The sequence below is a fragment of the Oncorhynchus mykiss genome, chromosome 23 (assembly GCF_057628025.1).
Source record: "Oncorhynchus mykiss isolate SJ-2025 chromosome 23, ASM5762802v1, whole genome shotgun sequence".
NCBI classification, from domain to species: Eukaryota; Metazoa; Chordata; class Actinopteri; order Salmoniformes; family Salmonidae; genus Oncorhynchus; species Oncorhynchus mykiss.
The window spans coordinates 13,448,355-13,463,247 of record NC_143044.1 but is presented as its reverse complement, the minus strand read 5'-3'; the positions used below and the strand labels follow the sequence as shown (position 1 = coordinate 13,463,247).

At 43.3% G+C, this 14,893-nt stretch overlaps 1 protein-coding gene across 1 annotated transcript in view; it reads left to right on the top strand.

The window, feature by feature from the left end:
* The first annotated feature begins 3,154 nt into the window (after window positions 1-3,154).
* LOC110503091 (regulating synaptic membrane exocytosis protein 1) overlaps window positions 3,155-14,893 on the top strand; it is a 71,005-nt gene continuing 59,266 nt past the window's right edge. The window contains exons 1-2 of the mRNA XM_090216931.1: window positions 3,155-3,742; window positions 8,304-8,378. Of these exons, the coding sequence (XP_090073057.1) occupies window positions 3,579-3,742; window positions 8,304-8,378 (239 nt within the window). The 5' untranslated portion in view covers window positions 3,155-3,578. The remainder of the gene's footprint in view (window positions 3,743-8,303; window positions 8,379-14,893) is intronic.

The following is a 14,893-nucleotide window of genomic DNA, read 5'->3' as shown; positions in this document are numbered from 1 at the left end:
TTTGAACATTCTGCCTGCCCTGACCCTGAGCCTGCCTGCTGTCCTGGACCTTGCCACACCACACTATATTATTGACCTCTGCCTGCCCTGACCCTGAGACTGCTTGCCGTTCTGTACCTTTTGGCATCTGATCTGGATTATTGACCTCTGCCTGCCCTTGACCTGTCATTTTGCCTGCCCCCTGTTCTAGTAATACACTTTTGTTACTTCAACAATGTCTGCATCTGGGTCTTGCCTAAAACTTGATAGTATGAACTGGCCTAAAACGTGATAGCACGAACTGGCCATGACCGACCCAGCAGACTCAGATCAGCTCCACAATGCTGTCTCCCTGCGAGGAGCCACCATTGGATGACACGAGGAGTTACTGCAATGTCTTATGGAGGGACTCCATACCCTGACAGAACGCCATGACCAGGCGTTTGACTCTTTGCTGGAGCAATTCCGCGGATTCCCCACTGGGCAGTGGGTCACACCGGTAATCTCCCAGCCTACCCCAGTGTCCCGAGAACCCCTCTTACCTCCTCTGGAGCGCTACGCTGGAGAATCCAGAACCAGGATTTTCTCTCCCAGTTCTCCCTCATTTTTGAGTTGCAGCCTTCTTCGTTCCCCTCGGACCGCTCGAGGACAGGGTACATCATAATTCTGATGTCCGGGAGGGCACTCGCCTGGGATAGGGCGGTGTGGGAGCAACAGTCCACCATCTGCCTCATTCTAGAAGAATTCGTGGCAGAAGTATGGAAGGTGTTTGATTAACCGTTGTCCGGGAGAGAGGCTGCTCGTAAGCTGCTCCAGCTACGCCAAGACTCCCATAGTGTGGCAGACTACGCAATGGATTTTCACACTTTGGCAACTGAGAGTGCCTGAAACTCGGAAGCATTGTTCGACGATACAATCTGTCCTCGGTTGCGACATTCACCACCGAGTTCCAAACGGCCTCTGTTGGCAACGTCAGCACAATAACTATTCATGTGGTCCTCCATGGGTTTCCATGGGTTTCCATGGAGGACCACACAACATACTGTACAACATACTGTATGCGACTCAAAGTTTACTTCAATATGATAGTTATTATTTCAATACTTGTGCGTAAAGGGATTTCCACTGTCATTTCTCACATAATTAAATTTACTGACAATAAGAAAATCTGGCCCATTCACTTATGTAATACGCCAGGAGGTGCCGATTCTGCATGTACCAGATTACATTTTGGACCTAGCGAAATGTGGAAAAACTACACCATTTAAGGCTGTCTCTAAAGTTTGCATGTTCAATCTCAGTGCTAGACACTCATTATTATCATTTTGTAGCTTTTCCTAAACCTTAACCCTAACCTTAAGAATTCAGAATTAATGTCTGCATGTATGTTTAACCCTAACCGTAACCATTCGGTAGGGATGCCCAAACTTCAGTTTTAGTTTAAACTTTTGCATAGTTTGATTGACAGTTAAGATATGGCCCACATGGCAGAATTAAAACATCAAGCCATGGCATAATTCTGTGACAGCTAAAATATGCCAACACATGATGCAATTCTGTAAACTTCTGGCCCTTCTTTGGACACTGTGTTAACTAACCTCCAGATGAGCTTCATTGCCATACAACTCTCCTTCTGTGGCCTCCAACTGCTCTTAAATGCAAGTTAAACTAAATGCATGCTCTTCAACGGATCGCTGCCCGCACTTGCCTAGCATCACTACTCTGGACGGTTCTGACTTATGTGTGGACAACTACAAATACCTAGCTGTCTGGTTAGACTGTAAACTCTCCTCCCAGACTCACATTAAGCATCTCCAATCTAAAATTAAATCTAGAATCGGCTTCCTATTTTGCAACAAAGCATCCTTCACTCATGCTGCAAAAAATACCCTCGTAAAACTGATTGTCCTGCCGATCCTTGACATTGACGATGTCATTTCCAAAAAAGCTTCCAACACTCTTCTCAACAAATTGGATGCAGTCTATCACAGTGCCATCCGTTTGGTCACCAAAGCCCCATATGCTACCCACCACTGCGACCTGTATGCTCTCATTGGCTGGCCCTCGCTTCATATTCATCGCCAAACCCACTGGCTCCAGGTTATCTATAAGTCTTTGCTAGCTATAGCCCCGCCTTATCTCAGCTCACTGGTCACCATAGCATCACCCACCCGTAGCACGCACTCCAGCAGGTATATTTCACTGGTCACCCCCAAAGCCAATTCCTCTTTTGGCCGCCTTTCCTTCAGTTCTCTGATGCCAATGACTGGAATGAATTGCAAAAATCACTGAAGCTGGCGACTCATATCTACCTCACTAACTTTAAGCACCAGCTGTCAGAGCAACTCACAGATCACTGCACCTGTACATAGCCCATCTGTAAATTGCATTGATTTAACATTAATTTGCTCTTGCCATTCAAAATGAATTCCATGCAATATGATTTATTTTGTTGTCAATACTTTTGGGTTATTGTTTTGCTGCTTTCAATATCATTATTATCTTTGTTTGCAATAATAATAATGTTGTTCTCGAATTCAAACAGGTTTCTTGACATTAAAGGCGCAAAAGTAATTCCACAAAACTCTAGCACTAGTAATAGTGTATGTAGCCTAACTATGAAACATCAGCGTCGAGCTAAACTGAAAGTGAAAGACTTCTGATGTGAGTATCTCAAACAGGCAGCCAACAGTTAGGCTACGACTCTTGTTGGGCGCAATTCACTGACAATAATATGCAATAGTATGATATGTAGGCTAAGTTGATTTGTAAACTAAAATACAAATCAAATTCTCATTACGGTAGAGGGAATAATGTTTTATGAAAAAAACGGGGCATCTTTTGGTTATCTCGTTTTGAGTCTCGCCGCCGGCCGCCCACTGCCCTGTCCATGGTCCTGAAATAGGCTCATACAAATTTTTAGTGTAGGGTAGGCAACCAATGCTAAATTTGTGTTGCGAGTATTTTGAGCTGGGGCCCTAACAAGATACAACAACACTACTGACACACACGCACACGAGGAAGGGAGGATGGGAAGCGCGTCACTAGCACATTGGTGAAGTGAGAGAGAAAATTGTGCAAGCGCCTTGTACGGTGAACCCCCATTCTCAAATGACAATGCGCGCTCCCGGCGTGAGAAGGTGTGCTCGTTTCAGGGGCTGCGGTCCCATTGACTGTTCTACATCTCCCTGACAGCGGCAGCATCAGCAGCAGAGCGCGGCTGCGTTAGAAAACAAGGCACCCAGCCAGCGGATCAACCTGAGCAGCGGCAGAGTAACATCTCTCCGCTGTGAAGAAAACTAAGCCTTCCCAGGTGACCGAGTATCATTCTCCACCAGAGATGGGTTCCCGGTAACTGGAAGTGGAGGGGAGAGGCGGGCGGGAGGGGGGTGGGGGGGAGAAGAGAAAAGAGCGAGAGAGAGGCAGAGGAAAGGCGACTAGGAACCGAAGAAGCACTACACCCGTGGGTGCCCGCCACCATGAGAGCCTTGCATCACTTGCCCAAGCCGTTGCTTCGTCCGTGGGCCATGTCGTGATACGTGGGCTCCGCCAGCGGGATTTCTGTCCGTAATCCGAGCCGCCGAGGAAGGGGGGAGAAGATGTCCGCCTCGGTGGGCCCTCGGGGCGGCCCGCGCCCACCCGTTGCGCCGGTGTCCATGCCTGAGCCGGACCTTAGCCATCTGACTGAGGAAGAGAGGAAGATAATCATGGCCGTGTTAGCTCGACAGAAGGAGGAGGAGGAGAAGGAAGAGGCCATGTTAAAGTAAGAGAGCCACTGGGGCTATTTCTGCTCAGGAGATGTTGGGGAGATGTAGTGCAGAGATGGTGCTCATACTGCTGCTCATCGGCCGCTAGGCTACCAATAGATACCAAACCTATACAAATATCTGCCTTCCTAACCTTAACCAAAAATGCTATTGACGTGTGTGTGTGTGTGTGTGTGTGTGTGTGTGTGTGTGTGTGTGTGTGTGTGTGTGTGTGTGTGTGTGTGTGTGTGTGTGTGTATCAGCATGTATAGCCCCAGTTCCTCTCGGCAAATATAGTGTAGCCTATTTTCGCCCTCACTCTCATCCATCTAGAGCCTATAATTTAGTCTACACAGTTAAGATGCCCTAACACGCTGTGTGTGTGCGTGTGTGAAAGAGAGAGGGAGGAAGAGGTTTCTGAGTAAGCATGTGTTGGGTCAGCGCTGTCACAGGTGTAAGAGACGAACAGGGTGAGAGAGGGAGGGAGAGAAAGAGAAGGGGGGGGAGAGAGGGGTGTGTCGTCCCTGAGACACGCAGGAGCGTCACACTCCAGTGTCTTCTGATGCCCTAACTAATTTCTTCTCAACCTCACCCATTTCCCGGCAATACAATCATGTGTTCTGTCATATCCGAACAAATTGCTGGCTATATAGGTTATATATAGCCTATAGCCCAGTATCTCGAGCACTGCGTCCGCAGGCTACAGGCTAACTTCAGGCTGCGATTGCACAACGTGATTCGACCGAGATTCTCTTAATTTCTGCTTGTAAAATCAGTGCATATCTGCTCTAGCGGAGGGTTTCCGTCCCGCATCTCAACAGCTGTTTGCATGTTAGGTCGCTGCTTTGGCGATGCGGTGGGTTGAGTATAACAGCGATGTAGGCCAGCGCCAGCACTCTCGCATCAGGCTGCAACAACCCATCTCTACAGACTGGCTAGCGTAAATGCATGTAGCCTAGTCCATGCCCTATGTGCTGTTTGATTATAGTTGATGATGGTCGAAAATCAGCACAGTCAGCCTGTGCTATTTTAGTATTTTCACACAGACTTTGCGTCGGTGTGGAAGGAGCACGTCTATTGTATTTGTCACGACAAAAAATCGAAGGTTTGTCATCGTGATTTAGACGTAACCTTATCTGAGTAGCATATTACTCCACTGATTGCCTGTCAAACTGCAGCGAGGTGATATGACGTTAAACAAGTCACTGCTATCGCATAGTCTTATAGAGAACGAATAACCGGGCTCCTTTGAGAACTCCTCTGCTATTCACGTCTGTGTTCTATTTTAGGCTCCTTGTGCAGAGTGATGGTCCTGTACTGAAACTGCAGATCGATTTATTGCATCTAAAGAAGGAAGTGTCCAATGCATAAGTGATCATGCATCATTTTCATTTTAGGCTATGCATTGGCCCTATAACACTATAGCATTTGTGGGTGTGTGTGTGCGCATGCACGCTTCGCATGCTCATGTGGTTTGCTCTGTGATCTTAATTGCTACAGTAGCCTGTGTGCCCTTACTCTGGAGAGGAAAATAGCCTTTTAAGTCTTCCACTCACAAAACTCACCTATATCTGATAGCATCATTCACTCTAATCACAACATCAGATTACAGTAGACGCGGGTTGAACTGATATGTCATCTAATCTGCGCATTCTATGCTGTAAAACTATTCGATAAACCCACTAATGTGAGAAGCACTGATGAAACATAGACACAGGACTATGACACCCCATATACAGTTCCAGTCAAAAGTTTGGACAAACCTACTCATTCAAGGGTTTTTCTTAATTTTTTAACATTTTCTACAATGTATAATAATAGTGAAGACATCAAAACGATGAAATAACACATATGGAATCATGTAGTAACAAAAAAAAGTGTTAAACATATCAAAATATATTTTACATTTGAGATTCTTCAAAGTACCACCCTTTGCCTTGATGACATATTTGCACACTCTTGGCATTCGCTCAACCAGTTTCAGCTGGAACAGTCTTGAAGGAGTTCCCACATATGTTGAGCACTTGTTGGCTGTTATTCCTTCACTCTGTGGTCCAACTCATCCCAAACATCTCAATTGGGTTGAGGTCAGGTGATTGTGGAGGTCAGGTCATCTGATACAGCACTCCATCACTGTCCTTAGTCAGATAGTCCTTATACAGCCTAGAGGTGCGATTTGGGTCATTGTCCTGTTGAAAACAAATGATAGTCCCACTAAGCGCAAACCAGATGGGATGGCGTATCGCTACAGAATGCTGTGGTAGTCTTGCTGGTTAAGTATATCTTGAATTCTAAATAAATCACTGACAGTGTCACCAGCAAAGCACTCCACACCATCACACCTCCTCCTCCATGCTTCACGGTGGGAACCACACATGCGGAGATCATCCGTTCACCTGCTCTGCGTCTCACAAAGACATGGCGGTTAGAAGCAAAAATCTTACATTTGGACTCATCAGACCAAAGGACAGAATTCCACTCCTCGTGTTTCTTTGCCCAAGCAAGTCTCTTCTTCTTTTGTGTCCTTTAGTAGTGCTTTCTTTGCAGCAATTCCAACACAAAGGCCTGATTCATGCATTCTCCTCTGAACAGTTGATGTTGAGATGTGTCAGTTACTTGAACTCTGTGAAGCATTTTTTTGGGCTGCAATCTGAGGTGCGGTTAACTCTAATGAACTTATCCTATGCAGCAGAGGTAACTCTGGGTCTTTATTTCCTGTGGTGGTCCCCATGAGAGCCAGTTTCATCATAGTGCTTGATGGTTTTTGAAATTTTCAGTATTGACTTACCTTCATGTCTTCAAGTAGTGATGTACTGTCGTTTCTCTTTACTTGTTTGAGCTGTTCATGCCATAATATGGACTTGGTCTTTTACCAAATAGGGCTATCTTCTGTATACCACCCCTACCTTGTCACAAAACATCTGATTGGCTCAAACGCATTAAGAAGGAAAGACATTTCACAAATGAACTTTTAACAAGGCAAACCTGTTAATGAAAATGCACTCCAGGTGACTACCTCATGAAGCTGGTTGAGAGAATGCCAAGTGTGTGCAAAGCTGTCATCAAGGCAAAGGGTGGCTCCTTTGAAGAATCTCAAATATAAAATACATTTTGATTCGTTTAAAACACTTTTTTGGTTACTACATGATTCTATATGTTTTATTTCATAGTTTTGATGTCTTCACTATTATTCTACAATGTAGAAAATTGTCAAAATAGAGGAAAAACCTTGAATGGGTAGGTGTGTCCAAACTGGTACTGATCACACACAAACACACACACACACACACACACACACACACTGAGATTTAATCCAATCTGCCATATCAATATTTACACACTGCATTTGTATTCATACTATCTGCCCTTGCATATGTGTGGGTGTGTGTACTGTATGTGCAGATATTTTCGTGCATAGGTCACAGTCAGAAAAAAAGTATCTGATGGTTGTAAGATTTCAGTGTGCTCCTCTGGTACTGTTTCCTAATAATTAGGTTTTGCTTATACAGCAACTTTTTCACCCAATCGGTGTAATTGAAGAATGGCGGTTTGAACAGCTGAAATACTGGACAGTCAGACACATTTGCAATCGAACCCATTTTTTTTTCATAACACCCATCTAATGACAGCTCAAACACAGTGTGTTAAAACAGATCTGTCACCCCTTTCAGTTTTAGACAGGACGCCTCCATGTTGTGGGGTTCTCAAACGGTTTTATCTGTGATCAAGATAACCAGAGGACCAACCCATTGATGTGTCAGATTACTGAGGGGAAAAAAGAAAAAAGTAGATATTTTGAGGTAAAAGTGAAAACATTCCAGTGTATAATTATTTTATCAGAAATATAATTTTTTAAGTCATTGTTGTGTAGTTCTAAAATATAATGAATCAGTGTTCTTTGTTATTGTAATTTATGTTCTACATAGCAACTTATTTTCTCTATTCTGATTGGTCAGGTGTTGGTTAATTGTTGATGGAGAACAGGAAGTAGTGGATTTGATTTTAAGGCTATGAAAGGGTTTTCACTAGATAGCACAGTCACAAAGTAAAAATTGGCTATATCATATCACTTCATGAAAACAAAAATGTGCTTTTTGGTCTTAATTTAAGGTTAGGCTTAGGCATAAGGTTAGCAGTGTGGTTAACGTTAGGGTTAAGTTTAAAATCGCATCCTAATAAGATAAATTGTACAAATAGGTGGGGTTTATTACTTTGTGGCTGTGGTAACTAGTGATGACACTGTGAATGTGGTAATTTCACCCATCCAATGTTTAATCGCCTTCCCGTGCTCAGATGTTGCATGTATCAACCAATGGTTAGGTGCCATTTCATCGATTGTGCATTTTGGCACCAGATTGCCATAACAAATGATATGGTTAGCTGATATGTAAAATACCTATTCAGGCATTGTAAGATCTAGCAGGTGTCAGCAACGTCTGAGCAGAGGAATCCGACCAATGTCTAGATAGAGAGTCATGCATACACCTTCTAAAGAACCCTCAAACCACACCGATGTATAACATTTGACAACGTTTTCTGACAACATTCCAATCACATTGTCCCTTTTGTGTGTTCCAGGGAGGAGAAGCCCATCCAAGCAAGAACTGTGAACCTGGTAGGCCAAAAGAAGCCTCCTCAGCAAAATGATGTCAGGTAAAAACCACTATACAACCATATTTTGCTTACTATTTCTTTTTAATGGTCAGCTGGTTACTGTAACACAGTCTTGGGGTGGTCAGAAAGCCTGGGTTTGAGCCCAGTCGGTCACATTGCTTCCTAAACCCGGGATGGGTCTCTGAGGACATTGTGGTCGAATGGGGGTGAAGTGTAACGGATGTGGTTTGGGGCGCGCGTAATGCGTAACCTTCCCTGAGACCTGAAGATTTGTGTTAGCTCCCCAAGCTAATGGACAACATTCCACAACCCAGTGAGAAGATGGACATCACTTGTCAATTAACTCTTAAGTACTATTGAGCCATCCTTTAGTCTTTGACATGGGTTTGTGCTGTGGATACGTGGTTAAGCCTGATGCCCCTAACAGCTGGTCCAGGGTCAGATATTCTGTATCCTCCTAGAGGTTAGAAAGTTAGAAATTGCGGTTGGGTAATCTGAGCCCAGCAACTTCCTATCACTCTGGCTCTGATGAGAAAAACAGCCAGTATCCATCCAGAGTGATAAGTATGTCATATCGAAGTACCGGTATGCCAACTATACGTCCAGCATCTAAGTTCCCTTTGACTGAGGCAAGTTTGAGGATGCAGTTGAGAATGGGTAAGTGTTTGTCAGTATGTTTCAGTGTTTTAGGTGGTGGGAGGTGTGGACACTACTTTACACTTATGTCTGTAATAGAGATTGTCTCTGTAGCACATTGAACACATGTTATGTGTGTACGTACTGTAAGTAATTATGTCTGCACAGTCGTGCACATTTGCAGTGTGTGTGTGTGGTTGTCCATATGAGTGTTTTTTTTTTGCGTTCACTTGTGTGTTTTGTGCAATAATGCATGCGTGTGTGAGAGGTTGAATCAGAGAGTGGTGGGATGAAGGGGTAAATCACACCTGCTTCCCAGAGGAATCCCGGGAATGCGGCCCATTGTGACATTATACCACGAATTCCGGTCAGTATTCTGACACATATGGAATGTCAGCACGGGATTCAGATAATGATAAGCACTTTACTTTGATGAAAAGCAGTGAACTATAAGGAATTTGGTATCACTTGACATGCAGGCTGTTTTGTACATGCACTATCTGTTTTTCTATATATGATCCTAGATGAGCACAGATGTTGATCTGTCATATGAATTTGGGGAGCTCAAGAAATGCAAAGCAGATCTTTGTAAAGGGCAAGTGAAGTGAATTCAGAATGAATGAATGGAAGACCTACTATTCCTGTTGATAGAGAGAAAGATAAACAAATAGAGAGAAAGGCTTTCATAACTCTCTGTACGTTAAGGAAGAGCCCTCAACAGCCATGTATTTATTGAGAATGTGAAAAAACATAATAATTTAGGAACTCTGTCGGGTCTCAACTTACTGTTGAGAGTATGAATAGTAGAATACACAAGGTGCAATTTTGACACTTAGCATTTTTCCTCTTGTTATATTTCACTCACTGACATGTCAGTTAAAACTTTTTGGATTGGTAAATTAGTCTAGTTAGTCTAGCCAGCTATCTAAACTTGTAGTAATCATGGCTGATTTACCACCCCGGCACGCAGGGAACATGTCCAGGGGCCTTGACCTTCATTCTCACTCATACAGTTGCAACATGCCTACCACTTTGAAGATGCAAAATATTTTTTGGGGGGTGAAAAAAACAAGAAATAAGACTAAAAAACAGAACTTGAGCGTGCATAACTATTCAACCTCCAAAGTCAATTACAGCTGCAAGTCTCTTGGGGTATGTCTCTATAAGCCTGGCACATGTAGCCACTGTGATTTTTACACATTCTTCAAGGCAAAACTGCTCCAGCTCCTTCAAGTTGGGTGAGTTCCGCTGGTGTACAGCAATCTTTGGATTGAGGTCTGGGCTTTGACTAGGCCATTCTAAGACATTTAAATGTTTCCCCTTAAACCACTCAAGTGTTGCTTTAGCAGTATGCTTAGGTTCATTGTCGTGCTGGCAGGTGAACCTCCATCCCAGTCTCAAATCTCTGGAAGACTGAAATGTTTCCCTCAAGAATTTCCCTGTATTTAGCACCATCCATCATTCCTTCAAATCTGACCAGTTTCCCAGTCCCTGCCAATGAAAAACATCCCCACAGCATGATGCTGCCACCACCATGCTTCACTGTAGGGATGGTATTCTCGGGGTGATGAAAGGTGTTGAGTTTGCGCCAGACATAGCGTTTTCCTTGATGGCCAAAAAGCTACATTTTAGTCTCATCTGACCAGAGTACCTTCTTCCATTATGTTTGGGTAGTCTCCCACCTGCCTTTTGGTGAACACCAAACTTGTTTGCTTATTGTTTTCATTAAGCAATGGCTTTTTTTCTGGCCACTCTTCCGTAAAGCCCAGCTTTGTGGAGTAATACGGCTTAAAGTTGTCCTACGGACAGATACTTCAATCTCCACTGTGTAGTTTTGCAGCTCTTTCAGGGTTATCTTTGGTCTCTTTGTTGCCTCTCTGATTAATGCCCTCCTTGCCTGGTCTGTGAGTTTTGGTGGGCGGCCCTCTCTTGGCAGGTTTGTTGTGGTGCCATATTCTTTCAATTTTTTAAATAATGGATTAAATGGTGCTCGTGGGATGTTCAAAGTTTCTGATATTTTTTCTAATCCAACCCTGATCTGTACTTCTCCACAACTTTGTCGCTGACCTTTTTGGAGAGCTCCTTGGTCTTCATGGTGCCGCTTGCTTAGTGGTGTTGCTGACTCTGGGGCCTTTCAGAACAGGTGTACATATACTGAGATCATGTGACAGATCATGTGACACTTAGATTGCACACATGTGGGCTTAATTTAACTACTTATGTGACTTCTGAAGGTAATTGGTTGCACCAGATCTTATTTAGGGGCTTCATAGTAAAGCGGGTGAATACATATGCACGCACCACTTTTCTGTTTTTACATTTTTTTTTTTTTATTGAAACAAGTCATTTTTTTTCATTTCACTTCACCAATTTGGACTATTTTGTGTATGTCCATTACATGAAATCCAAATAAAAATCAATTTAAATTACAGGTTGTAATGCAACAAAATATGAAAAACGCCAAGGGGGATGAATACTTTTGCATGGCACTGTATATCATATTAACATGGCATATGTCAGCAAAATGTATCAAATTGCAGGAAATTAGCTGTAAAATTGCAACTATTTTTTTTCTTCTGTAAAGCAAAATGATTTGTTTACTTTTTGGTAATAATATAATTTTCTGCTAAAAGATCCCTCTGTACGTATGAAATTATAATTTTGAATCGCTGTACTAAGTTAATGTGAGTTCATGTGTAGCGGCTAATTGTATAGTTTATAGGTTATGTGTTTGTAGATCGACTGAAGTAAATGAAATTACAGCAACCAATGTGATAATGGTTAGGGTCATTTTTGATTCCTATTGCTGTTCTCCAAAAAGTATATTAGACTGATTAAATTGGATAGAAATGCAATCCATCCGTCCGGGCTTCACTAAAACTCAGACCCTGGTTTCGTCCCTGCTCCTGCCCACTGAGCAACACAGGCTATGTAAGATAACCTCTTAGCATTAGCATCACCTAAAACTCAAGTCAAACATTAGCTAGCATAAGTCACAGTTTCTGTAACTTTATATTTACCATATAGAGCTTACATTACTCTTATCTCTATATGACAGGAATGTATGTTTGTAACATTCTGTAACGATGCACATACAGTACCAGTCAAACATTTGGACACACCTACTCATTCAAGGGTTTTTCTTTCTTTCTTTTTGACTATTTTCCACATTGTAGAATAATAGTGACGCAATCAAAACTATTAAATGACACATATGGAATCATGTAGTAACCACTACTAAAGGACACAATAATAAGAAGAGACTTGCTTGGGCCAAGAAACACGAGGAGTGGATATTGGAAATCTGTCCTGTAGTCTGATGAGTCTGATGAGCCCAAATTTGACATTTTTGGTTCCAACAACCACCGTGTCTTTGTGAGACACAGAGTAGATGAACGGATGATCTCCTCCGCATGTGTGGTTCCCACTGTGAAGCATGGAGGAGTAGGGTGTGGGGTGCTTTGCTGGTGACACTGTCAGTAATTTATTTAGAATTCTAGGAACACTTGACCAGCATCACTACCACATTCTGCAGTGATATGCCATCCCATCTGGTTTGCGCTTGGTGGGACTATCATTTGTTTTTCAACAGGACAATGACCCAACACACCTCCAGGCTGTGTAATCTGCATCAGATGACCAAGCCTCCACAATCACCCGACCTCAACGCAATTGAGATGGTTTGGAATAAGTTGGACTGCAGAGTGAAGGAAAAGCAACCAACAACGGCTCAGAATATGTGGAAACCCCTTCACGACCATTGGAAAAGCATTCCTCATGAAGCTGGTTGAGAGAATAGCAAGAGTGTGCAAAGCTGTCATCAATGCAAAGATTGGCTACTTTGACGAATCTAAAATCTAAAGTATATTTTGATTTGTTTAACACTTTTTTGTTTACTACGTGATTCCATGTGTGTTATTTCATAGTTTTGTTGTCTTCACTATTATTCTACAATGTAGAAAATAGTACAAATAAAGAAAATCCCTTTTATAAGTAGGTGTGTCCAAACTTTTGGCTGGTACCATATATAAGGCCCAGCTTCTTTCACTGTTATACTCTTTGGAGCAGAGATACGCCTGGGAGGATACTAGCCAATCACAGAGCACAGGAAGTGACTACCGGCCAATCCCAAAGCTCAGGAGTGGACTGCAGTGTTTTTGGGCCATTGCCATGGCTCCAGTGTCAAGAGACTGCTTTTAATCACGTGTAGAATATGCATGGAGTTCCTGACTGCTTACTTCTGTGTGTCTTCACAGGAGAAAGCATGGATACTGTACACACACAAGAGAAGCACAGTTAGTACACAGCTAACTCAACACAACCTAGCATGGCTTATGTCCTGTATTTCTCTGCAGTTACAGGATATTGTTCCTTGTGTGGTTCAGCTCGGTGTGAGTGTGTGTGTGTGTGTGTGTGCGTGTACGTGTATGTGCATGTACATGCATGTGTGTGTGTGTAGGCGTTGCCCACCCTACTGAAGATGGAGCTTCATACAGAAGTGTGTTTGTGTGTGATGGTATGTGTGATTGTAGACGGTGCACTTCCCACCCTGCCAAAGGGAGAGCTCTGTACGACTTTGCCAAGCCATATGAAGCTGGGCATTTCCATGTGAAAGGACCCATGAGCAACAACATGTGAAGCTCAGAGGAGCATGTTAAATTGGGTGTCAAATGGTCTATATATTTTCTAAATGTAGGCAGATATACATTTTTCAGCTGTTTTCCATCCTGAACATCTGTGACGCTAAAATGTAGTGTAAAAAGGAGGGGTCTTAGACAATATCGACCAGAAAAAGTCTTAAAACTTCTTCGTGATCGGTGTCCCATCCTCAGGACAGTTGAGCTAACGTAGGCTAATGTGATTAGCATGAGGTTGTAAGTAACAAGAAAATCTCCCAGGACATAGACAATGTCTGATATTGGCAGAAAGCTTAAATTCTTGTTAATCTAACTGCACTGTCCAATTTACAGTAGCTATTGCAGTGAAAGGATACCATGCTATTGTTTGAGGAGAGTGCACAATTTTGAACATGAAAAGTTAATAATAAACCAATTAGGCACATTTGGGCAGTCTTGATACAACATTTTGAACAGAAATGCAATGTTTCTGTCACGCCCTGACCATAGTTTACTTTGTATTTTCTATGTTTTGATTGGTCAGGGTGTGATCTGAGTGGGCATTCTATGTTTCATGTCTTGTTTGTCTATTTCTATGTTCAGCCTGATATGGTTCTCAGTCAGAGGCAGGTGTTCGTCATTGTCTCTGATTGGGAACCATATTTAGGTAGCCTGGGGTTCACTGTGTGTTTGTGGGTGATTGTTCCTGTCTATGTGTTTTCACCAGATAGGCTGTTTAGGTTTTCGTTACGTTCATCACGTTCTTTATTTTGTAGTGTTTGTATTGATTCGTGTTTTACGTTTGTTCATTAAAACATGGATCGCAATCTACACGCTGCATTTTGGTCCGATCCTTGTTCTACCTCTTCATCAGAGGAGGAGACTGAAGAAAACCGTTACAGAATCACCCACCACAAAAGGACCAAGCAGCGTGTCAACAGGCAGGAGCAGCGCGAGGAGACGCTAAATAAGGATTTCTGGACATGGGAGGAAATCATCGACGGGAGAGGACCCTGGGCTAAACCAGGGGAGTGTAGCCGCCCAAAGGAGCAGCCCAAAGAGGAGGTATGGACATGGGAGGACGAATTAGAAGGAAGAGGACCCTGGGCTCAGCCAGGAGAATATCGCCGCCCCAAAGAAGAACTGGAGGCGGCGAAAGCGGAGAGGCGCAGATATGAGGAGGCAGCACGACGTAGCGGATGGAAGCCTGAGAAGCAGCCCCAAAAATTTCTTGGGGGGGGGCTAACAGGGAGTATGGCTACGCCAGGTAGGAGACCTGGGCAGACTCCCTGTGCTTACCGG